The sequence below is a fragment of the Hoplias malabaricus genome, chromosome Y (genome assembly GCF_029633855.1).
Source record: "Hoplias malabaricus isolate fHopMal1 chromosome Y, fHopMal1.hap1, whole genome shotgun sequence".
NCBI lineage: Eukaryota > Metazoa > Chordata > Actinopteri > Characiformes > Erythrinidae > Hoplias > Hoplias malabaricus.
In genome coordinates, this window is record NC_089820.1 from 54,525,214 (window position 1) to 54,549,867 (window position 24,654).

The 24,654-nt window shown below is 37.4% G+C and overlaps 3 protein-coding genes across 6 annotated transcripts; 1 reads left to right on the top strand and 2 right to left on the bottom strand.

Moving 5' to 3' along the window:
* Window positions 1–2,852: 2,852 nt before the first annotated feature.
* Window positions 2,853–10,996, bottom strand: LOC136678910 (protein regulator of cytokinesis 1-like). 3 transcript variants are annotated; one of them, XM_066657092.1, is made up of 15 exons: window positions 10,876–10,996; window positions 9,793–9,925; window positions 9,577–9,699; window positions 8,958–9,191; window positions 8,599–8,769; window positions 8,349–8,498; window positions 8,105–8,252; window positions 7,778–7,914; window positions 7,532–7,627; window positions 7,285–7,431; window positions 7,003–7,113; window positions 6,705–6,818; window positions 6,431–6,607; window positions 5,252–5,353; window positions 2,853–3,503 (listed from the first exon to the last, which is right to left on the bottom strand). In XM_066657092.1, exons 1-14 carry the CDS (start codon window positions 10,884–10,886, stop codon window positions 5,270–5,272), a joined length of 1,836 nt encoding a protein of 611 aa, XP_066513189.1. In that variant the 5' UTR covers window positions 10,887–10,996; the 3' UTR covers window positions 2,853–3,503; window positions 5,252–5,269. The 3 variants fall into 3 exon arrangements, with proteins under 3 accessions (XP_066513189.1, XP_066513191.1, XP_066513190.1); XM_066657094.1 differs by lacking the exon at window positions 10,876–10,996 and adding an exon at window positions 10,452–10,468; XM_066657093.1 differs by lacking the exon at window positions 5,252–5,353.
* Window positions 10,997–11,392: 396 nt separating this feature from the next.
* Window positions 11,393–21,452, bottom strand: LOC136679505 (vacuolar protein sorting-associated protein 33B). 2 transcript variants are annotated; one of them, XM_066658073.1, is made up of 24 exons: window positions 21,300–21,452; window positions 20,188–20,307; window positions 20,019–20,099; window positions 19,701–19,762; window positions 19,392–19,441; window positions 19,224–19,291; window positions 18,978–19,023; window positions 18,794–18,888; window positions 18,427–18,531; window positions 18,243–18,333; window positions 16,837–16,914; window positions 16,420–16,493; window positions 16,250–16,336; window positions 16,026–16,116; window positions 15,794–15,868; window positions 15,617–15,681; window positions 15,410–15,464; window positions 14,700–14,746; window positions 14,272–14,404; window positions 13,892–13,965; window positions 13,708–13,809; window positions 13,535–13,610; window positions 12,523–12,645; window positions 11,393–12,444 (listed from the first exon to the last, which is right to left on the bottom strand). In XM_066658073.1, exons 2-24 carry the CDS (start codon window positions 20,281–20,283, stop codon window positions 12,365–12,367), a joined length of 1,854 nt encoding a protein of 617 aa, XP_066514170.1. In that variant the 5' UTR covers window positions 20,284–20,307; window positions 21,300–21,452; the 3' UTR covers window positions 11,393–12,364. The 2 variants fall into 2 exon arrangements, with proteins under 2 accessions (XP_066514170.1, XP_066514172.1); XM_066658075.1 differs by lacking the exon at window positions 21,300–21,452 and adding an exon at window positions 21,123–21,226.
* A 170-nt stretch (window positions 21,453–21,622) lies between these two features.
* Window positions 21,623–23,934, top strand: LOC136679506 (guanosine-3',5'-bis(diphosphate) 3'-pyrophosphohydrolase MESH1-like). Its single transcript, XM_066658076.1, has 5 exons — window positions 21,623–21,804; window positions 22,348–22,461; window positions 23,121–23,176; window positions 23,323–23,563; window positions 23,668–23,934. The coding sequence occupies exons 2-5, from the start codon at window positions 22,350–22,352 to the stop codon at window positions 23,796–23,798; spliced, it is 540 nt and encodes a 179-aa protein (XP_066514173.1). The 5' UTR covers window positions 21,623–21,804; window positions 22,348–22,349; the 3' UTR covers window positions 23,799–23,934.
* Window positions 23,935–24,654: the final 720 nt, after the last annotated feature.

Sequence of the window (24,654 nt, forward strand, 5' to 3'; positions counted from 1 at the left end):
CAACACATCTGTACACAAACTACAACACAACAATGTACACAAAAACAACACCACACAAAACGCAACACAACACTGTAAATAAACCATGACAACTATACATAAACCGCAACACACCTGTACACAAACCACAACACAACAATGTACACAAAAACAACACTACACAAACCGCAACACAACACTGTAAATAAACCATGACAACTGTACACAAACAACACTGTACATAAACCGCAACACACCTGTACACAAACCACAACACAACAATGTACACAAAAACAACACTACACAAACCACAACACAACACTGTAAATAAACCATGACAACTGTACACAAACAACACTGTACATAAACCGCAACACACCTGTACACAAACCACAACACAACAATGTACACAAAAACAACACCACACAAAACGCAACACAACACTGTAAATAAACCATGACAACTGTACATAAACCGCAACACACCTGTACACAAACCACAACACAACAATGTACACAAAAATAACACTACACAAACCGCAACACAACACTGTAAATAAACCATGACAACTGTACACAAACAACACTGTACATAAACCGCAACACATCTGTACACAAACTACAACACAACAATGTACACAAAAACAACACCACACAAAACGCAACACAACACTGTAAATAAACCATGACAACTATACATAAACCGCAACACACCTGTACACAAACCACAACACAACAATGTACACAAAAATAACACTACACAAACCGCAACACAACACTGTAAATAAACCATGACAACTGTACACAAACAACACTGTACATAAACTGCAACACACCTGTACACAAACCACAACACAACAATGTACACAAAAACAACACTACACAAACCGCAACACAACACTGTAAATAAACCATGACAACTGTACACAAACAACACTGTACATAAACCGCAACACATCTGTACACAAACCACAACACAACAATGTACACAAAAACAACACCACACAAAACGTAACACAACACTGTAAATAAACCATGACAACTGTACATAAACCGCAACACACCTGTACACAAACCACAACACAACAATGTACACAAAAATAACACTACACAAACCGCAACACAACACTGTAAATAAACCATGACAACTGTACACAAACAACACTGTACATAAACCGCAACACACCTGTACACAAACCACAACACAACAATGTACACAAAAACAACACTACACAAACCGCAACACAACACTGTAAATAAACCATGACAACTGTACACAAACAACACTGTACATAAACCGCAACACACCTGTACACAAACCACAACACAACAATGTACACAAAAACAACACTACACAAACCGCAACACAACACTGTAAATAAACCATGACAACTGTACACAAACAACACTGTACATAAACCGCAACACACCTGTACACAAACCACAACACAACAATGTACACAAAAACAACACTGTAAATAAACCATGACAACTGTACACAAACAACACTGTACACAAACCACAATACAAAACTGTAAACAAACCGCAACACAATGTACACAAAAAACAACACACAAACCACAACAGAACACTCCATAAAAACCCTAAAACAACTGTAAACAAACCACAACAGTACACTGCACACCTTCCAGCAACACAAAAATCACACAAGACAGCACAACACAACAGAACACAGGACAATGCAGCTCAGCAAACTACCACAGTGCTTAACACTGTACAAATACCATCACAAAAATACATGTTAAAAAAAAACATATTTAGTTTCAGATTCCTATATCACTACTATCCAAAGGAATATGTGTATTTCCATTTTTGTCAGTCTGTACTTTACTACACACATACTGAGTGAAAATTACATGATGAATGGACCAATAGAAACGCACCAGAATTATTTCAATAAAATGTTTTACCTTAACGTCCATTGAAGGTTTTAAGGCTTTTTCATTCTCCTGTTAAGTTACAATTTTGGAGATACACACATAGATCTTCCAACAAGACAATGGGCCACAAACTCAAGCAGAATAGTAAAAGAAACAAGGGCAATAGTAGTAGTAAGAATTTTAATAATTAAGAACAGCGAACCTGAGCCCAAAATTAATCATCGCAAATCAAACTGATTGTGTTAGGTCAGTTTTACTGCACTGTAATATAATCTGTTGTCATTTCAGTCTATTACTTTTACATTTGAAACTAGGTTAAAATTTTGGGATAGGGGAAGTTTATATTGTTGTTCTGCTATAAACTTACACAAAGTAATGGAACAATTGCTCGGGTTGTGTGTGTTCACTGCCATTAATGTGTGTGAAGGATTGTTCAGTAGTGTGTTCACTACCACAGATGGGTTAAATGCAGAGAAGCAATTTCCTTTAGGGGATCAATAAAGATGACTCTCTCTCACTGACTTAAGTAACAACTATCCAATTAGCAGATGCACCTTGTGCCTTTCAGCTCATTAAATTAAGACTGTGTCTGATTTTTTGAAACTAGATAATGCTGAAACTAAAAATGGTACATGTCAACAGAAAAAAAAAGTAGAAAAAAAGTAAATAATACAAATATTTTATTTGAATATGCTCTGATTTCCTGTAAACGACAGTACTTTTTTATTTGGAAATACGTGTTCAATCATAAAATATGACAGTATTAAACTTTGCCCTTTTAAATGAGATGTTGACTAAAAGAAAAAAATCAATATCTGACCAGAGATAGTTGAAGATTGTGTATAGACAAAGCAGAAAATCTTTCTTCCCTTTTAATCTAATTGTCCATTTGTACAGTATTATAAAAATGTGAGAAGTAATGGCTGTGCACATCTGAATACACTGAATAAACTGAATACAGGCTTGTGAGGCATAGATATTTATTATTAGTTAAATGATGAGTGATAGCGTTAAAAAGGCATTTTAATGAAGTGTACTGTACATTGCCAAAACAAATATATACTTGTAACAATATATTGTGCAAAATATTCATGATAGGCATAGACTTTAACAAAGTACATTTGGTAAAACCATTGGTAACAGCTCAGCGTTTCCAGTTCCAGGCTTGTAGTTAATCTGTGTTTCTTTAACAATAAACACAGCTGAAAATAATTGAACTACAGGACTAGACACAGGAAACACTGGCCTAACTAAAATCATACACCCAATCAACTTGTCTGTGTAAATATGTTACAAGGGACAGATGATTTTCGTTTTTAATTAACATGACACAGTTAAGACAAGAGGACCTTCACATGTGCATTAAAAATAGTGTTAATCACATTAACATTGAACATTCAATACAGATGTGTTTAAAAACACATTAAATATATTACCCTCATTTACACAAACAACAGATATCGAAATGTGATCATAAAAGCTTTTTAACATTGATCAGCACATGCAGTATTTGTTGCTCCAGTCCCAATATTAGTTTTGACTTTGTGTGCAATCAGAGTTGCGTGACGGTTGAGTTCAAGACTTCTGGTGTGCACTTTGACTTAGAGGCCTTGGAGAGATCTCGCTGTAGAAGAAAACAACCATGGGCAGTGTTATTGGAATGTCATGTTAGCTGTATTATATTTTGACTTTCAGATCAGGTTTTAACGTGACCTAAAACATGTTTTAATGTCAAAATTAAGAGTAAAAACTTCGATGAAATCATTAAATGCATTCAAATGCAAATCTATAAACATTTAAGGATTCACTGATCACTGACAGAGGCTTTTAGAGTATCAGTGACAACAAAGAAACAGATTATGCTCTTGACAGAGGAAGGGCTAGGTCATTTTGATGGTGAAAAAGCAGTAAAGAGACAGAAAACAGTTATCTGGTTAAAAGGTGTGGTTATAAGAAATCAAGTAAAAAGGTATTATTTTAAAAAAAAAAGTGAAAAGAGGACTCTTGCAATACACACAGTCTAACTCCAAACAACAGGTCAGAGGAAGTGTATTGATTAAAGTATACTGATTGCAACAGCTCAGCTGGACAAGTTAACCAGGGTTCAAAATTGTGGATAAGCAAACAAAAGCGAAAACACGTAAATAGATTCTAAAACTGCCTTGCAAATAAATGTTATACAGCAGTTTTTCATCACTATTAAATTAAAACTGCTGTTCTACTGTTTTACTCCGTGTTTGCCAAACCTGTCTATTGTTATGCAACTACTGCACTCATAGTGACTTTATATCTGAAGGGAAACTAAAAAATCATTAGATGAAATAGGATTTGTTTCTTCAGTAATGCTCACAGCATATCTACTTATAATAATCCTGCTCACAAATTCATTCATTCATTATCTGTAACTGCTTATCCAGTTCAGGGTTGCGGTCTGTCCTGAGCCTACCCAGAATCATTGGGCGCAAGGCAGGAACGCACCCTGGAGGGGGTGGCTCACAATTTGAAAAAGCATATTTGGTGTAATAGATACATATTAAATAGAGACAGAAAAGTGGCACATCAACTGCCCTATAGTTTCTTTCTTTTTACATCTCATCAACTAGACATTAAAACTGACTAAATCCTTAGTGCTTTCAATTTTAGCTTGGCACATAAAGCCACTGAGCTGTAGCAGCTCTGTTAAAGTAAGCATGCACATATTAGGAACTTGACTCAGAAAGGCATTTGTTCGAACAAACCTTGACTGAACCGATTCAGCGTTGATTATTTCCTTTTAAAACAAATTTTAGAATAAATTACACATCAATGCAAGATAAGATATTGTTAAGAAAGCACTTAATGACTGAAACAACAAGCTTGACTGACACAGGGTATGCAGGTAGACCAGATTCTTTGTCAAAGTAAATCAAGACATACCATTTACAACAAAAGCTCTACAGATTGCTAATCCTAACTGTAAACCAAGCAAATATATAGCTTTAGAGAAATTCTTCTCAACCCTCAATTAGGGTTAGTTAATTAGAGTACATATTACACACTATAGTATAGAACATACCAAAGGCGCAATTTCATTTTCTAACTAGTAAAAATAAAGTGTAATATATGAAGCATGTAATTAAAAATTGTTATTTTAGCAATGGCATCAGCTGAAGAGCATTCTGTGCCTGAATAAAACTGAACTCTGTACTTGAATTCCAGTCTGTGTTTACACAGACCTACTGTCAATCATTTTAACAGATGCTCTCCATTGCTCTACACCCATCTCAGTGTGTTCAACATGGAAAACATGTCAGGAAGTGCCCTGCATCAATAGATGAGAGAACAAAAGATTGTTCCTGCTATCTTCACTCTCGTCACTTTCTTCTCACTTACAGCTCTAGCTCCTCTCCCTCATCTGCCCATAAGTCCTCTATCTCTAGCTCCTCTTGCTTTTCCTCCTCTATCTCTGGCATTTGTAATAGTCCTGATCTGCTCCTGATGCAATATTGATTCATATTGCAAATGGACAAAGAGAATATAGCATTGTGACTCATTACATTTTGTGATTAAACATCTGGTTAAAATCACTTATATAGTTTTGATGGGGAAAGTGTAAGTGTGAATGAAGGCAAAATAAGGTTAATGCAGGTAAAATGATTAGAAACATTTGAATAGTAACTTTACTGGAGAAGGCAAAACTTCTTCAGTGAAAATCAATGTAAAAATATTTGTATTGGTATTTTCACATGCAATTTGACAAAACTAAACTAAAATCGACAAAAATGCAGATACATGTTATTAATCAGACAGTGACAATGTTTTTTTTTTTGTATAAGTTATAATTTGATATGTTAACTCAAACAGAAGTTTGATATGAATTCTATAATTCTATTAAAATTGTTATTCAATGCAATCTACTCATTTTCATATTTGCATGTAAAAAATCAGCAGTACAGATATCATTTAAGATACTGTTACAAATGTTTGCGAGCTCAAATACAAGCATTTTGACAGTCATTTTTATGGCTAATTATATGACAAATAAATGATAAGCATATGTCAGCTACATTTTTATTTTCTGGCCCCTTGCAAAGTGCTAACACTCTAGTCAGCAAGGTAGATCTTTGTATATACTGCTCTGTACAATGAAATGAACCTCTGAAATTACTTTTTAGTATTCCGATGTGTAAAAAAAAAAATATCAAACCCTAACTGACCACCAAAGGCCTCTGTAATGCTCATGAGAGGGATTGGAAGGTAACTCCAAATAACTGGGGAAACATGTTCTAGTGTTATTGTAAATCACATACTGAACTGTTGAAACAGTCGAATCTTGACTTGAATTTTGACAAATGCACCTTTAAAATTTTTATAGATATAATCTTGTGTCTGGTGTTTGAACTCAAAGCTCAAGGCCAATAATTAATATATAAATAATACATCATAATTTATAAACCAATATAATTTGTCAGTCAAGCTCAGCATTTCAGCTTACTTTTGAAAATGTTTTGCTCTTGGTGTAGACTGTGTGTAGGTCATGGAAATATAAACTTCTAAAAGATGAGAAATTACCGCAAACTCTGAATAGGTGCTGGCGACAGAGTTAATACTGAAGTTACGTTGTGGGCTAGCTGGAGTCTTCAACACACCACTTATACCTCCATTAAGATGACAAATATTCTCCTTGTTGCGTTCCATTAGTCCTTGATGCGGAGGTTTACCTTGACCAGGGGTCCTTACTGAATTACCCTGTTTCAGAGAAAGCAAAGACATTAGAAAAAAGTGTGTTCCATCGTCACTGCAAAACAAAGACTAAATCTGATTATTGTTAAGGCCCTGCACTAACCTTGCAACCTGATATTGGGGGACGGGACACGGGTGAGTGGCAAACAGTTCCACCAAATGCAGAGCGCACAGTGCTGTTAGAGGTGCCAGTGGAGGTGCTGGAGGTTGCATTGAGCTGAGAGAATTGCAAGGAGGGTTAGTGATGGAATATACATTATCGTGCAAAGCTCTAAAGCCATCTGAGAAAAGGTAATTCTATAATCAGCAAGTTACAGCTTAATGTTAAAGTGCAGAAAGAAATAAGCATCTAAGGATCACTTTAATTTCTATCAAAATAGAACCTCATATAACATTTTTACCTTTCGAGCTTTGCTAGGTGTCATACTCCCAAGAAATCTTCGTTTAGTGGGTGTTCGCACTGCAGTGCCATAAAGCATGTCCTCCTCTGTTTGCTTGTTCTTTTTCAGTTGCTAAAACAAAAGAGACATTATCTGATTTTCAATCATTTGAAAGTCTAAGGAACAATACTTCTCAAAGTTCTGAAATATTTATTAGTTATAACAAGTTACTTTACTTCATTACCCCCACAAACAAACACACACATCACAATCTTATACACAAAAACACAAATAAAGGCATACTCTTTCTTGTTTCTCTCGTTCCTTCTCAAGTCGATACATCTCCCACTGCTCAGAAACAAACTGCATGAACTTCTGTCCTTGGACCAAAAATTCCCTTCCTTCCTGCTGCTCCCACAGCTCAATTTGGGCCTTCAGTTTCTTTTCAAGCTAAACACAAAATGTTATAAACTTCATTTTTCATTCACAAAACAGCTGTGTAATTAAAGGTGTGGACATTCTGACTGAAAAAAAAAACACATTAATTTACCTTTGGAAGACTTCTGATCAGGTCAGACCTTTGCTTCTCTTCCTTAAGAAGGTTACCTCCTCTGTTTGTGAATCTGGAAGGATCTGTAGCTTTTTTCTAAAATAAATAAGTGAATAAATGTACAAACATCACTGTAGATATTTTGAAGAAATAAAGATTGATTAATAAATACATAAAGGAAAATGTAATGTAGATGAAGTGAAAAAATGTATTCGATAAAATACATCTCTTGATAATGCAACTTACTTCAAGTTCCAGAAAAAGCCTCCAACCCTCTTCCCATTTGTGAACACCTTCAAAAAGTTCTTTATGATCTTCGTAATGCTGTTTCAGTCTCAGGATCTCAGCATCATGCAAGTTCAGAAGATCTTCACTAAAATCATCTAAGGAAAACAAGTTAGCTTTCTATATGTTATAAATAATGCACGCACTGGGGTCCAAATGCTTGAGAGAACTTCTAAAAATGCTACCATTTTGAATTCTTCTGAATTTCTTATTTTCTATAATCTGGTGTATTCAACCTGGAATGGACTCCACAAAATTTATAAACAAATGAAAAAAAACACCACTTACCATCATAGTAGGGCACAAAAGCCTGGCGCTGCTCAGTGCTGTAGAAGCACTTCTCCCAGAACACTGCAATATTGTCACGAATAGCCATAGTAACATCTTTCATATTCTTAAGCTTCAGTTTCTCTAGACGGCTGAGTTCAGCTTGTAGCTAACAACACAGACAAAAAAAACATAATAATAAAATTCACATGCACTCTACAGTCCAATGTACGGCATTAAATGCAGCATAGCTGTGCTTACGTACAGCTTCCATGTTTCTTTTTTTGGACAAAGTCATATGCTCAGAAACAGCCTCCCGATCTTCCTGCGAAATCTGCAATCTGTCCCATAATTCCTGGATGTTTTCTCGGTAAGATGCACACATGCGTTCATTCTCAGATTTCTTGCTCTCCAGCTGAGACAATATAATAACGAAGGTTTTGAATGTTGTAGCATCTCATTGGAACACTTCATGATATAGATTACAACGTGTATTTTGAATATAAAGCCCTTACCTGGTGAAGGAGGACTTTAAGGGAGTCAATATTCTCTTTGGAAAGACAAAAAGCTTCTTCATCCTCACAAACAATATCCTTTTCGAAACTTGTCTCTGGCACTTGCTCCAGATCATCCATGCATAGTATTATCATTTTCTTTAGTTCAACAAACTTGCTATGTCTTTGATTCTGAATAAAACACACACAAGGTAGATGTTTACTCATACAAACGCTTACGGCATGTACGTACACTACTTACACTGTAGTTAAATTATTTATAGTGATAACTAAACAATAAGTCTTAATGGTAATAACAGTATTAAACCTCTGAGTTTAAGATTAAGCTTAAGATAAAGATGAATAAATGAATACACCACCTTTTCTGCTGTGAGTGAGGCTATATGCTGTCGTAAGCTTTCCAGTTGCTCAAGGGATGGAACAGAGCTGGCAGAAATAGGGAACGTCTCAGAGCAGAGAATATCACACAGGTCCTGATCTTGCTCTATTAGATTTTTAAGGGCTTCCATTCTCTGACTCTTCTCCTTCAACATAACCTCAAGACATGTTCGAATATCCTTTTCCTGCTGGAGCATTGTGTTCTTTCTGTCCTCCTAAAAAAAAAAAAAAAAAAAAAAAAAAAAAGAATTTGAAGATCTTTAAAATAAGCAGCAGTTATTTAAAAAAAATGTTATTCACAAAATGATCCCAAATGGAACAGCTTTATTTATTTCTTAAAATACCATTTGCAAATCAACTAACTATTAATTAAATGGTGGGCAACGTTATGTTATCATTAGCGTGATTATTTATGTCATTATAGATTTTTCTCAACATACCAAGATTATCCAAAATAATTCTATCATAAAACAGACAGATTTCTAATAAATCCATGCAATTTAAGTTTTTTTTCTCTTCAGGAGTCACAAACGTTAACAAGCATGCTTTACTGGCGAAAGTCATCTATGTGTTGTCCCTGCAGCATAAACCATCACTTGCCTGAAACGAAGGTAGCTGTAGCTCCAAGCACACTTTACTCAGTTCCTGGCGGCATGTCTCAATACTGGCAAGCAAACGTTTCCGCAGACTCTCCTCCTCCGCTATCATCATGTCTAGAAGACCCTTACATGTAAAATTATACATTTATAATTAAGATGCTCTCATTTGTATGTCATATAATGGCATGATGTGTGAGCGCATTAACTTCATACTCACTTTGATATGGTTTTTAACCACATTTGTCCTCTCCAGCCTCTGTTCCTCCGGGATACCGATCTCCTCCCATATGTCCCTTAGTTGATACAGTGCTTTATTCAGACATGCCACCGACTCGGCTGCAAGCACCTCACTGAAAACAGATCCAAACCATGCTTTCTTTACATTCACAAGTCTAAACAGTTAAAGTTAGTCTATGAAGTTAAAGTCTGAATGACACAGGTTTTCTGCACTAATAATCTTCTAGCACAGGGGTGCCCAACTCCAGTCCTGGAGGGCCGGTATCCAGCAAAGTTTGGTGATTGCTCTGCTAAAACACACCCCTTAAACCTAGCAATTAACAGATGAGTTGACTCAGGTGTGTGTGAGCAGAGGTATAACCAAAATTTGCTGGATACCAGCCCTCCAGGACTGGAGTTGGACACCCCTGTTCTAGCATAATTTTCTGATGAGTTTTTGATTGCTGCTTTAAAATAGAATTTTTAAGGCATTTTCCTGAATAGTAAACCACTCCTATTTCACTGTGCAGCATGCAGAAATCTGAGAAACTGTTCTCAACAGTTGTAGATTCTAGCTAAGTGTTCAAGGACAACACATCACTGGAATCCAATTTAGATAGCTAGTGATACATTGTATATGTCAGTATCAGGCTTGGTGACCTTAAGGCTCATGTGCAGTTGCTCCAGGGTGTCCCATTTCAGTTCGTGCTTTTCTAGAGGCTGTTTTTCACAATTGAACCTGTGTCCAAAACATGGGTAATTTAAGGTAGCTGAATATATTCATTATTTTAAGACGTGTCTGCAAATTTTCGGACACACACATGATAGTTCTCGCTAGCTATCACTATGTACCTTGCCCTGCGTTAGTTAGCCACATCTTAATTGCTTAGCAGAAGAAGCAACACAAGTCTAACATTTAAGTTTAAACCTGGGTTTAAATGGGTGTTTTGAATAAAGCGAGTATCTACAGTAGGTGACGTTATTACACGAGATTCAAAACACTGCCAACCTGCCTGTAATAAAAAAATACTCATTATAACGCGGAATGGACATGAAACAGACGCTGTAAAGTTACGTTACTAACCTTTTCCTCATCCTGAGGCGCCCGCGCTGCTGAATTAATCCGTACTTTTATATATTTATAATTATTATTCCAGTAACGTCGAGCTGTGACCCACCCGTTCACTCTCTCCGCCGTCTCTGATTCAAAACACGCGTCAAAATAAGCGCCTCAGCTTCTGATTGGATAGTGGATGCAGAGCTGCGCATGCGCGAGGGTGTGTTCTAGAACAGGACTATTTTATTCAATGACGAAACAAACGGTCAGTGGTCTGGAGCCCCTGGGAATGGAGCTGGAACATAACCTTAGTGATTTAGCATACATTCCCAGATTATAATACTGCTCCTTTATTCCGGGAGTGAGGAAGATGTGAGTCAGACCAGGAGCAGAATAGTTTTATTATCTGGTTCAAACTTGGAATATGCATTTTTTTGTAGGAAAGTGGCCAGTAGTACTAACACACTGATGTATACGTAGCTAACACCTTCAACGGAAACCCCACCCATTAAATGTATCATTTCTGCACACTGGAATGTAAGCAAAGTTATTAAGATAGGTTTTATTGTGATATAATTCATCACTACAGAGAGCATTACTGACTCAGACTCACAATAAAGGCCGTTTAAAAAAGAGATTTAAATCAACTTGCAATATTGAGCTGTAGTGTGCCAATAATGCAATGTAATCAACGGTTATTCAAATGGTATTAGATGTTTAGCTAACAACATAGTAATGGTTTAGCAATATGACAAATGTCATGACGAGGAGAGTGGCTCAAGATAATATTATTTACATTTTCTACTGCAAATTTCACACATAGAAATGTAAAGGATTTTATCGCACAGAAGTCTGTAAAGAAGCCCTAATATAATCGCTGTTATGTTGAGCATCAGACGTGATGGGTCAGGAACAGACTTCCAGTTTCACATCTCTTGTTTGGATGTATCCATACGCTTGTGATGCTGTGAACATTTACAACACTTGTACATAGAGTATGGACATCACTGAAGTCTGCACTTTAAAGAGGGTGTTAGGTCTTAAAGCTTTTGTAGAGCTGTGTTTTCCAGTTTAAAAAAAAAACCACAGGTTTAGAGACTTTTCATCAGTTGAATATACCTGATACACATCAAGTAACAATTGAGTGTTTACAAATTTTCCTACACTTGCAAACAATTAGATGTTAAAGTGTCCATTTCATTTCATGTCTTCATTTATATTTTGTACTTTATTACATTGTCCATCACAAGCAGTGCAAGAAAAATTTTTTACAAGAGCCTTTTGACAACTGGCTGTCCCACTGCTATCTTCAGAATCCTACAGTATCCCAGAAATATGCACAAGCATGCATTATCCTCTGACGATGACAATATGTAGTGCTGTTGGTCAGTGATGGCATTCATGTCCACTGTTGAGGAGAAAATCCCTCTGGAATGTCTGTCAGCTGGGTCCTGCAGACAGGCCACACTTGACCTTCTGTGACACGGTCATATTATTGGCAAGAAACACTGGGGATTCAAACTTGGTTTTCCAAAAGAGCCTCCAGCAATCTGGCACTGTTTGTGATGGCTGTGGTCAGCACAATAAACTTATAACCTTTGGTAAAAAACAAAAAGGTTAATTAGTGTTAAAACATCAGAACTGTTAACTACATATCTGCGGAATCATCCTTACCTTTTTCTCTACCTAGGAAGCGAAGGGCAGCGATTTCAGAGTAAGTACATCCTCCCAGGAACATCACAAGAACAATCCTCTGAGGATCTGTTTTGATTCTTGTTTCAGTCACACTGGTGCCTCCTACAAGATTTTAAATATATATATGATGATAAAGTAAGGTGATGGTACTGTAAGTTCCTGAAGTAGGGTTTTGTTTTGATAAAGAGGCCTGTTTATTTAGTAGATGAGACTGAATGACCTATGGATATATACAGTTATAGACCCAAGTAAAGCAATTTGCATAAGTAAAAGCACACCATTTATTTATTTCATCAACACCAATCTTTCATTCATTCATTCATTATCTGTAACCGCTTATCCAATTCAGGGTCGCGGTGGGTCCAGAGCCTACCTGGAATCATTGGGCGCAAGGCGGGAATACACCCTGGAGGGGGCGCCAGTCCTTCACAGGGCAACACACACACACACACACATTCACTCACTCACACAATCACACCTACGGACACTTTTGAGTCGCCAATCCACCTACCAACGTGTGTTTTTGGACTGTGGGAGGAAACCGGGGCACTCGGAGGAAACCCACGCGGACACAGGGAGAACACACCAACTCTTCACAGACAGTCACCTGGAGTGGGAATCGAACCCGCAACCTCCAGGTTCCTGGAGCTTGGCTCAACACCAATCTGACCTGGCTTACTTGGACTGTGAGAAGTGCAACCAACTTCTAAGACTTAACTTTGGACTTACTGAACAAAAATTATGTATAGCTGTCATTGTTTCTGATGTTCCCCTGATGCTGAAAAATTGATACCTTACTTACATTGAAATTTAATAAACGAATATGAGCTGTCTGACTTGCATGGTAGTGTGTATGAAGTCTTGAATTCTTATGTTTTACTTTTGTGTTTTGATCATGTTTACAGTGTTTAATCCACAGCTTCAAAACTGCTTAAACTACATCTGAGATTCTCATCTCAACCCTTGTAAAAAGAATGGCACTGTTCAGAACCTGTTACTGCAAACTCATGTCCATTCAACATTCGTGTGACCTCCTCAAGGCCTGTCCAGCCATCCCTCTCTAACACCTGTGAAAGGAAAAGATATATAATTCATTCAGCATACAAGTCTGAAAAAGTGAGTTGACCAAAAATAGTTTGTGAATTTGTTTGTGGAAGCACCAACCTGTTCAATCAATTTGCAGCTTAGAGGAATATAAGCCCCACTGAAGATGTAGGCCATGTCTCTTGGGACACGGAGGTCATATTCCTCCCCTGATTTAGGTATCTGTGTGTGTAGAGTATCGTATAAGAGAACTGTAATGTTTATTCATGTTTAACGGCAGAGGTTGATCTATGAAGATACACACCAGCACCAGCCTTTTACTCAATGCACGGAAATTGCTCTTCTTGGCCAAAGAGGAAAATGCATCAGTCAGTTTTCCTGAAAATAAATGTAACAATATAAATGATATTCACTTCTTTGTTGTGTATATAATCTGAAAAACATATAGATTTCTATAAAAGGACCCATTAAAATCTATAAAGTTAAAGAAGGTTCTCGATTTATTAAAATGGATGTATATAACCAGCATTTTAACTGTCCTTTAGGAAGCCTATTGTGGGTCTTCCCATAAAACATTCTGATTAACAATATGGCTGCCTTTACTGCATATTGTATGGCCACAACTTAGGTTCCAATAAAAAACATTGCTCTTAAAGATTTCATGGAAGTTGAATTGTTTCTCACCAGCAGTCTTGTCATTAACCAGTTTGCCCACTTTGCTCTCCATCACTGTCAGTGTTTCACCAGGCTGCTGCTCCACCAACAGGCCCATTTGTTTCAGGTTGGCAAAGGTCAGCAGGTGATCTATACCATAACTCTAAACACAGGAGCATAGCCCACAGTTAAACTCCCAACTATCAGGCATTGTGTGATGTCTAAAATATATCAGTGGTGTGGACTATGACCTTAGAGTAGCCCTCTCCTACACATTTTAGTGATTCCCTACTCACTTCAGGTTACAGTGCACAGGACTAATTCTACACACTTTCCTAAACCCATACTAATTGTAAGCCTTGCTTTTTAATAATAATACTCGACTGTACTTTAATCTAAAATGGGTCTTAGTCCTTGCTCAAGTAACTAACCCATTATCTACTTCAGTGTTAACTGACCTGGAGGTATTGAGCCTTTAGGGACCGATAATCTTTTGGGAGAAGTCCTGTTGAGGGGAAAAACATAGCAAATTGAAACCAGTTAGACAGGCCGGTCCAAACTGCTGTAAGCTAAACAGGTGAACTTTTGTATATCAGTGACATCACAGGAACCATGTTTACTCGTAAGATTAAATTCCTTTAGTTTAAAAATAAGGAATATTTACATATTATAGTATTTTATAGGAACTTAAACTTCAGGTAATCATGCTTGGTCATAAACAGATTTGATAATATATGATTATATATATAAATTATATATTTGATAATATAGGGTAGGTGAATTGGCTTCTCTAATAACTGTCCTGGTGTGTGAGTGAATGAGTGTGTATGTTAATGAATGTCGGTATGTGTGAGTGAATGAGTGTGAGCCCAGATATGGATTGGCGCTCTGTCCTGGGTGAAATCCTAGTTCCCGATGCAGTCCTCCAGGTGGATGGTCATTCCTGGTTGAGAGTACGCTGTGCACGTTTGGCTGCCGTTCTCGCCAGTGTGTGTGTGGATTGAGTGTTCTGAGCGTTTTGAGCAGTGTGGATTGTAAAGCGTCCTTGGGTATCTAGAAAGGCGCTATATAAGTGTGATGATAGATAGATAGATAGATAGATAGATAGATAGATAGATAGATAGATAGATAGATAGATAGATAGATCGAATGAATTTGTATAACTTACCGTTTTCAGTGAGGGACAACAAGCAAAGGAGTCTCAGACTGTCAATCATTGAAATCTAATGGATGAAGCATTATAACTGTGTTAGATAACAATTAGCTACACATTAAACCACTGTTTAGAGGTAACTAAAAGCTTAGTGTTATGATATAGAATTGTAAATGCATATACTATAATGTTTCTATATTTTTACTCTGCTTTTTGATGTACCTGTCTGTTAATGTGTTCTTCAATGAAGGATATACATTCCCGAACTTCAAAGCCTTCAAGTAGAGCTAAAAGTCCCCACAAAAATAGACCATTTTATTAAAAAACAAATCTGCTGTGTTTAAATAAACAAATAAATGAACAGGAAAAAAATATTTTATATGAATCAACATTTCTTACAATGTTCAGTCTTCAGCAGTTCCTGGAAGTCTTGCTTCGTTTTCTTCTTCATTATACATTCACTTGCTCCAATATCTGATGAAACACACAAAACATATTTTTGCCTGTACTTGAAAACACTAATGATGCTACCAGTGCACTACTCTGGACTGACTAGGCAGTGGATTTCAATTAAATGGGTCTTCAGAGAGGTACATCCAAATAACCATAAAATGAATTTTATGGAACTTACGCAGACTGAGGAGACGGTGTTCCTGTTTCAGGCCTTTTAGCTCTTCGGCCACAAAAGTCTTCATCTGCTGAATATCCATCCCACGCCGTTTCTATTAGAAGCATAGATAACATCAGTAAAGAACAAATATGGGATGGGTATTCTTCTAAAAACACAAAAACGGTTAGGCGGCCATTCCATTCAGGCTCCAGAAAAACATTGCAGCGAAACAATATGAGACTTACATCATATGCTGTTTGAAGATTTCTTGCTTTCTGACTCAAAAATCCAAACACATTGGAGAAGTGTTCATTCCTGATTTCGTTAAAAACCTGAAGAAAAAGTAATCTTCAATTAGTATTCAGCAAAGAATAATTGAGCATACTGTATATGAGTTTCTCTGTCCTTTGTGTACCTTATCCTGAGAGTTTAGCATCACTTTTATGCTCTTATCAGAAGAGGTGACTTCAGGACCAAACTCCACACTACCTATTTATCAAAGAGCAAGAATGGAAACAGAACTGACATATGACCGCTTAAATGTCAAAGTAACATACATTTTCCTTTGTCACACCATGAGGAGAACCATAATATAAAGAAATAAGAAATGTTGTTGACATACCAGCACCTGAGTAAAAAACTGTGCTCTTCTCTAAATCTTTTTCCAAACTGATGTAAATTTAATGTGGTACAGTAGAAATTGATAATGTTTTATTTCAAAGCAACAATACTGTCATTTATTCATTCATTCATTGTCTGCATACAGCATGAGCACAGCTCTGTAGAATTCAGACATATTAAAAGCCTAAAATAAAAGCACACAACAACTCACCACATTTAATTCTGAATATATCATCCACCAGTCCTTCGTAGACGACCTGAGAGCACAGTGGAGTAACAAAATCCACATCTGGACATGTAACAGAGATCCAAATTAGAATGGACACTGCATAACATACAGGGGTTGGACAATGACACTGAAACACCTGTCATTTTAGTGTGGGAGGTTTCATGGCTAAATTGGAGCAGCCTGGTGGCCAATCTTCTTTAACTGCACATTGCACCAGTAAGAGCAGAGTGTGAAGGGTTAATTAGCAGAGGGTAAGAGCACAGTTTTGCTCAAAATACTGCAATACACACAACATTATGGGTGACACACCAGAGTTCAAAAGAGGACAAATTGTTGGTGCACGTCTTGCTGGTGCATCTGTGACTAAGACAGCAAGTCTTTGTGATGTATCAAGAGTCACGGTATCCAGGGTAATGTCAGCATACCACCAAGAAGAACCAAACACATCCAACAGGATTAACTGTGGACGCAAGAGGAAGCTGTCTGAAAGGGATGTTTGGGTGCTGACCCGGATTGTATCCAAAATACATAAAACCAGGGCAGAATTAAATGTGCACCTCAACTCTCCTGTTTCCACCAGAACCGTCCGTCGGGAGCTCCACAGGGTCAATACACACGGCCGGGCTGCTATAGCCAAACCTTTGGTCACTCACGCCAATGCCAAACACCGGTTTTAATAGTGAAAGGAGCGCAAATCTTGGGCTGTGGATAATGTGAAACATGTATTGTTCTCTGATGAGTCCACCTTTACTGTTTCCCCCACATCCAGGAGAGTTACGGTGTGGAGCATGGGGGTGGATCAGTGATGGTTTGGGCTGCCATATCATGGCATTCCCTTGGCCCAATACTTGTGCTAGATGGACGCGTCACTGCCAAGGACTACCGAACCATTCTGGAGGACCATGTGCATCCAATGGTTCAAACACTGTGTCCTGAAGGCGGTGCCGTGTATCAGGACGACAATGCACCAATACACACAGCAAGACCGGTGAAAGACTGGTTTGATGAACATGAAAGTGAAGGTGAACATCTCCCATGGCCTGCACAGTCACCAGATCTAAATATTATTGAGCCACTTTGGGGTGTTTTGGAGGAGCGAGTCAGGAAACGTTTTCCTCCACCAGCATCACGTAGAGACCTGGCCACTGTCCTGCAAGAAGAATGGCTTCAAATCCCTCTGATTCCTGTGCAGGACTTGTGTATGTCATTCCCAAGACGAACTGATGCTGTATCGGCCGCAAAAGGAGGCCCTACACCATAGTAATAAATTATTGTGGTCTAAAACCAGGTGTTTCAGTGTCATTGTCCAACCCCTGTATATATCACAAGAGAACACAATGTAATAAAGTCATATAGCAAAAATAATTGATGGAAACATTTAAATGGACCTCTATCGATGAGGAAAACATTTCCAATCTCTGGCTGCTGTGTTTTCTGCTCTCCTTCCTCCACTTGCTCCCTCCATGACTCATAAACCATCTGCAAAAACACAAATAGTCTTAGACTGTTAAATATGTGAGCCTAAAGCCATTGTATACAAAAGTATTTTATATTATCCTTCAAAAAACTTACTTTAGCGCATCGTCCCATCCCATACACTTTTGAGAAGGGGCCATATAACGAGTGTAAAAGATGTAATGCACTTCCTGCAGTGGTCACCCAGCGCTGATCTCCCTCCTAGAGATTGAATTAAAAAAATACACAGTGAAAATGCAACCACAAATATCTGTCCTATCTATAAAAGCAAATACAGCAATAGTAAGACATTAAAGAATATGATGGCTGTTGAGAAATAAGGGTTTAAAATTGCTTGTAAGATTTTATTAAGAGATTTGCCCTTCTGTCTACTACAAAATGAAGAATCCATTCCATTTGGCAGCTTTAAAATGAATTGGATTCAATAGCTTTAATCTGAATACAAACATCGGTTAAATATTACCAGAAAATTATCTCTGAAAAATTCAGGTAGTTCCAGGCTTATGGTGTCATTATCAAGTGGAAGGAGATAGAAAGCCCACTCGTCAGTAGTCACATCTGCAGAAAAAGTCAATACATATCCACTCAGATTCCAGGTTTCAGTTGAATAACTCTGAGATTTTATATGAAAAAGCACAAACACCTACCTCCATAAACCCCCTGCTCCTCCAAAACAGTCTCACATGCGTAGAACTGCAAGGAAAAGCAACTGTAACATGTTTGCTTTTGTTGATCCAATTCCCATGATACTTTCACAAGTGTAAAGCTGCTCTGTGACAATGTGCATGGGGCATTGCTATACAAATCAATCTAAATGAGTTAAGTGTTGGTGTGTGAATGTGGGGGAAGGGTGTATTCAATGACATTACGGCCCTCCACCTGCAATAGCTTACCTTTTGAGGGGTGAATATGATCTTGTATCTTCTGACTCTCCCAGCTGCCTTGTCTGTGTTAACTATATCTGCAAACATCGATAAAAACGTTCATTGTTCTTAACGATTATTGACCGTTGTTATGCTACGTCATGAGATATTGTGCTATTATGAATATAGCCTGCTAACCTGCAATCCATTTCACAGTCTGTATTCGAGGACGTATTAAGAAGCACAATCTACAAAAGAGAAATCATGAACAAGAAAATATACACTGTACATTTTTTGTAGTGAGAAGCTTGGCTATGAGTCTTTGCTGAGAATGACTCTAACATAAGGCAACACAGATGAAGGACAGAATTCTATAGAAAAAAACGCAAAACCTGAGACACTATTTGCAAAAAAAGTATAAGCAATAGGCTGTGATGTGTTTTCAAGAAGGAAGTTACAATTCCTGTTGTATCTGTAGTGCTACTGTGGTAACAATAACATACTTACTGATCTGAAACACTGACGACAGGCTTGAATTCGACTTTATACAATTTGTCCACTTCATGTTGCTGTATAAAATACAAAGACAATTGCGGATGATCGTGCTGGGTGTTTGCACTGTCCTTAATAGATATCAAATTATAAGACACAAGAAGGAGTAAGCAGTCTTTTATTCAGACACTATTGATCTGGATGTAACAGGGATTCTGTACTAAAGCTGTTATAACATGACCCACTCTATGAAACCTACATTGGTTCATTCGGGGACTACTAAATGAAGTTTGAATCTTTGTGCAGTGCATGTCGTATTGGTAATATCCCTACCTTGAGTGTTGTGACATTTGCTATTCGGTCCAGTGGGCTCATCAAATCAGCATCAATAAACAAGTCCTTCTTTCCTGGAAGCTAGCAGACAAAATACAAATAAACATACATTTTGATAACAGTTTATAAGATGTTGATCACTTGTTTGAGGCACAGTGATAAATGGTACCTGTTCCAGCAGGTAAATGAGCTGGTCCTTGGCCAGTCTTTTAAGTAAAGCAAAGTCTGGAAGTTCAGGAGCATCCCTCCTCCCTGTGTGAGCCATGTGGGACTCCACACAGCTGTGTTTCTGTTCATTCAAAAAAATAAATAAATAAACATATAAAATAATGTGATCACTGTGAAAAAAAATAGATATAGGGACAGCGCTACACATTTAGCAGCAGCAGATTTTTTATTTTTCCTATATTCTGGACACTCAGAGGCGTTCAAAATACATTTAATTTCAGTAGTTTTTTAACCTTTAATTTAACCAGGCACGTCATTAAGAACATAACCTTATTTGCAGCCCTTTATATATAAAGGGGAAACAGATAAAGTATAAAACATTTGCTTAAATGATTAGATTTTCTTTTATTTATGTGGTACTTGTGTCCTTTAATTTGTTTTAAGAAAGGATTTGCTCATTTTACATTAAACATTGTTAGACAGATATAACAATACTGTTGTTTGTCTATTAATTTACGTTCCTATAGGCTGTAGTTTCAAAGGTGAATTATTTCAGCGCAGCTACCGCTGAATAGGTGTGGCTAAAAACTACAACGCCCATGACACATTGCAAAAACAACTGTCAACCATATGCTTAGGACATTATAAATCCCTAAACTAAGATCTTTATAGAAAATAGCGCTATAAAACTATATATAATACACTGATACAATATTGGGCTGCTTCTGTAATTTGTGATGACTAATATTTACCCTGTTTGATGGCAGGTGCTACATCAAGCTACCTTAGGGATGTTCTGTGTTTTTATTTTACTGATATAAAATACCTCAGAGCATTCTGACCAGTACTGAATGCAAGTTGCAATCGAGCAGACCTCAAACCGTGCGTTATTTCATAAAATCGGAGCTAAACAAAGAAAACACTCATATCACTAACCTTAATGACAGATGGAATAAATTTTCTGGCTATTTTCTTATGAACGGTAACAGTTCATCTCAGAGAGCGTGGATTTAAAGAGATACATGTATGTTATTATTATTATCCAACGCACCTAAACTATGTTTTACACATAATACTAAAAACTCTAGCATTATTAATAGATTTTAACCTCACCTCTTTGCTTACGGAAGAAACAGGAATCAAGTCATCCGTTTCTACACGGAAGCATTTGAGGAGCGCACATTGTAGTGAATCGGATTAAATGATTCAGCTCACCAGACGAGTCGAAAAGAATCAGATTCCAAACCGCTCTTCTGAATCGTGTTCTGTTTCCATGTATAAGCTTAGTGTCGTAACTTAATATTTTATTTAAACTTAAAATAAAATCTTCACTTCACCCTACCCTCTAATTTAAAAAAAAATCCAGATAAAAAAAAACAAAAATTGTTCTAGTATTTGAGTCGATTCCCAAAGTTCACCTAACTCTGATAAAACCGACTCTTTCGTGAATGACACCCGACTGGCTTACGCTTACACTAGCATTACAGACACAAACACAGAGATGTGAGGCTGAGGCTGAGACAGAATTTGTCAAATCACCACCGTAACTTTATTTTAACCTTTCCTAAAATAAACCTCTGTGTTTAACCTGCTGTACGAAAATAACCTCTGTACTCAGGTAGGTGACTTCATTTTAAAAGTCCGTCCTTTAAAAAAATCCGTCCTATTGGTTAGATTGGGTCACTGAGACAGATTTAACCTGCTGCTGCGAATAAACTCTTTAAATCAGCACAACGGGTTATTAATTATTAACTAACGAAGAAATGTTGTTATTTCACTCATTTTTTAAAATGGCCTTGAAGTGAAAGTGAAATTGTGAAGGTATTTAAGTTAGTTATTTTCCAGAATTTAACATATTTCAATATAAAATGTTAGACCAAACGTATAGGGTTTGATTAGGCCTTTAAAATAAAAGTATATATTTTTTTACCATCAGCATGTTGGCAGTGGGCCATTAACTCCTATGGATGTATGTATATATATATTAAACAATACCTTTTTAAATTGTGGTATAAGTCTGTAATTAAGCAGGACAAGCATTATCAACATGTACTTCACGTTTAGTTTCACTCTTCTAAACTAAATGGTATAATGAGTCTCTCTACCACATAAGTATATTACATTAAATAAAATTATTTTTGTTTGTGTCCTGTGAATTAAGACATGAGTTCAGACGCAGTTATCCTATTGGAGACCCTAAACTTTGCTGCAGAGAAACATCGAAACCAACGTCGGAAAGATCCACAGGCTACTCCATACATCAACCATCCTATAGGTGACATACTTGGTGACTCATGGTGATGAATTTCCTTTTGTTCTGAATGTCGTCAGAGTAAAAATATTCTAACCAATCACATCACTTAGCTTTGTGTGTCAGATTTTACACCCAATAAAGATTATCCAGATTTGATTGTGAATGTAATGGTAATTTTTATATGTCTCTGTTGAAAGACCTTGTTTTCTCTGTATATTCATTTATAATCGTCAACAGAACCCACAAACTAAGTGTATGTTCGAGGTCAGTGCTTTATCAGAACAAACATTCTATTCCTCATCTTGTATTTGTCAAACTAAGATGTCTCTAAGAAAACTAAGCTTGCAGAAACATTGAGTAATTATCTAATGGTATTGACATATAAACTACTGATATAAACTCTCTGTTAAAACACCTCCTTTGTCCACATTCACGTACTCTGTGCAATTGTATATTGACCACCTTAAGGTTAAATAAACTACCTTCTGATTGCAAATGCTGTATTAGATTTCAATTCTTAACACTTGTACTTATTTTCTCCACCACAGTGAAAAAAACAAATACTAGAGAGGCCCCAGTAGCTTTACAGCCTAAATCTATTTGTATCACTAAATTGTATGAAAAATAATTAGCACTGTATATTTGCATATGATGAAATCACCTTTATTCACTTCTCACAGGGGTGGCACGGATCTTGAGTCATGAAGGAGGAATCACAGACATTGAAGTTCTACAAGTGAGTTTTAAACATTATAAGTTATATATATATATATATATATATATAATAAATTAAATATAACAAGTCCTAGACTAAAAGCGCTGATAATTATGAACTGAACTAGATGTTGAAAGAATGTCAATATGTTGTCCTCTGTTGTTCAGGCAGCATTGCTTCACGACACCGTGGAAGACACGGACACAACTATTGAAGAGTTGGAGGCTCTGTTTGGAAGCACAGTATCAAGAATTGTCCAGGAAGTGACTGACGATAAAACACTGCCAAAACAAGAAAGGAAACGTTTGCAAGTGGAGCATGCACCTCACTGCAGTCAGCAGGCCAAACTGGTCAAACTAGCTGATAAACTCTACAATTTACGAGACCTTAATCGCTGTACACCCACGGGTAGATCATATTCTCCCACTGTTCAGAAATGTGTCATTACAGCTAATGCTTTGAATTTATATTACATTTTATTTAATGATTGATTGTCTTTTGTGGACTTACAGGTTGGACAGAGGATCGTGTTCAGGAATATTTCACATGGTCTTCCCAGGTAGTAAGAGAGCTTCAAGGAACTAATTCTGCACTTGAACAAAAGCTACAGCTGCTCTTCAATGAGAGAGGAATTAAAATATAAACCTAATAAATCACAATATCAAGCTGTGCAGCTTTTATATGCTTGTAAACTTGTAAGTCCTGGAATGATTTGCCAGTGTCATTTAAGTATAAACGATATTTATGGATCAGATCATGCACTTTCATTGATGAATAAAAATGAGAAATGATTGTAAATGTGCGTGTGTGTTTGTGTGTTTGTGATTGAGTAAGAATGAACTATGATTTAATTACCATTGTGTAACCTCTGGGCAGGAATTGTCGTATCCATTCATTCATCCATCCATCCATCCATCCATCCATTAATTATCTGTAACCCTTATCCAGTTCAGGGTCACGGTGGGTCCAGAGCCTACCTGGAATCATTGGGCGCAAGGCAGGAACACACCCTGGAGGGGGCACCAGTCCTTCACAGTCCATTCACTCACACACTCACACCTATGGAAACTTTTGAGTCGCCAATCGACCTACCAACGTGTGTTTTTGGACTGTGGGAGGAAACCCACGCAGACACGGGGAGAACACACCAACACCTCACAGACAGTCACCCGGAGGAAACCCACGCAGACACGGGGAACACACCACACTCCTCACAGGCAGTCACCCGGAGGAAACCCATGCAGACACAGGGAGAACACACCACACTCCTCACAGACAGTCACCCAGAGGAAACCCATGCAGACACAGGGAGAACACACCACACTCCTCACAGACAGTCACCCGGAGGAAACCCACGCAGACACAGGGAGAACACACCACACTCCTCACAGACAGTCACCCAGAGGAAACCCACGCAGACACAGGGAGAACACACCACACTCCTCACAGACAGTCACCCGGAGGAAACCCATGCAGACACAGGGAGAACACACCACACT

Excerpts from the sequence above, each read along its gene's own strand:
- LOC136678910 (XM_066657092.1), bottom strand. Across the intron at positions 8,253-8,348 it reads AAAAAAGAAACATGGAAGCT|CTACAAGCTGAACTCAGCCG; the intron begins GTACGTAAGCAC and ends CTGTGTTGTTAG. Across the intron at positions 6,608-6,704 it reads CCCCAATATCAGGTTGCAAG|GGTAATTCAGTAAGGACCCC; the intron begins GTTAGTGCAGGG and ends TCTCTGAAACAG.
- LOC136679505 (XM_066658073.1), bottom strand. The coding sequence starts at position 20,283 with ATGGCTCACACAGGGAGGAGGGATGCTCCTGAACTTCCAGACTTTGCT. Across the intron at positions 19,763-20,018 it reads CAAATGTCACAACACTCAAG|CAACATGAAGTGGACAAATT; the intron begins GTAGGGATATTA and ends TATTTTATACAG. Across the intron at positions 13,966-14,271 it reads GGTTAATGACAAGACTGCTG|GAAAACTGACTGATGCATTT; the intron begins GTGAGAAACAAT and ends ATTTATTTTCAG.
- LOC136679506 (XM_066658076.1), top strand. The coding sequence starts at position 22,350 with ATGAGTTCAGACGCAGTTATCCTATTGGAGACCCTAAACTTTGCTGCA. Across the intron at positions 22,462-23,120 it reads ATACATCAACCATCCTATAG|GGGTGGCACGGATCTTGAGT; the intron begins GTGACATACTTG and ends CACTTCTCACAG. Across the intron at positions 23,177-23,322 it reads CAGACATTGAAGTTCTACAA|GCAGCATTGCTTCACGACAC; the intron begins GTGAGTTTTAAA and ends TCTGTTGTTCAG.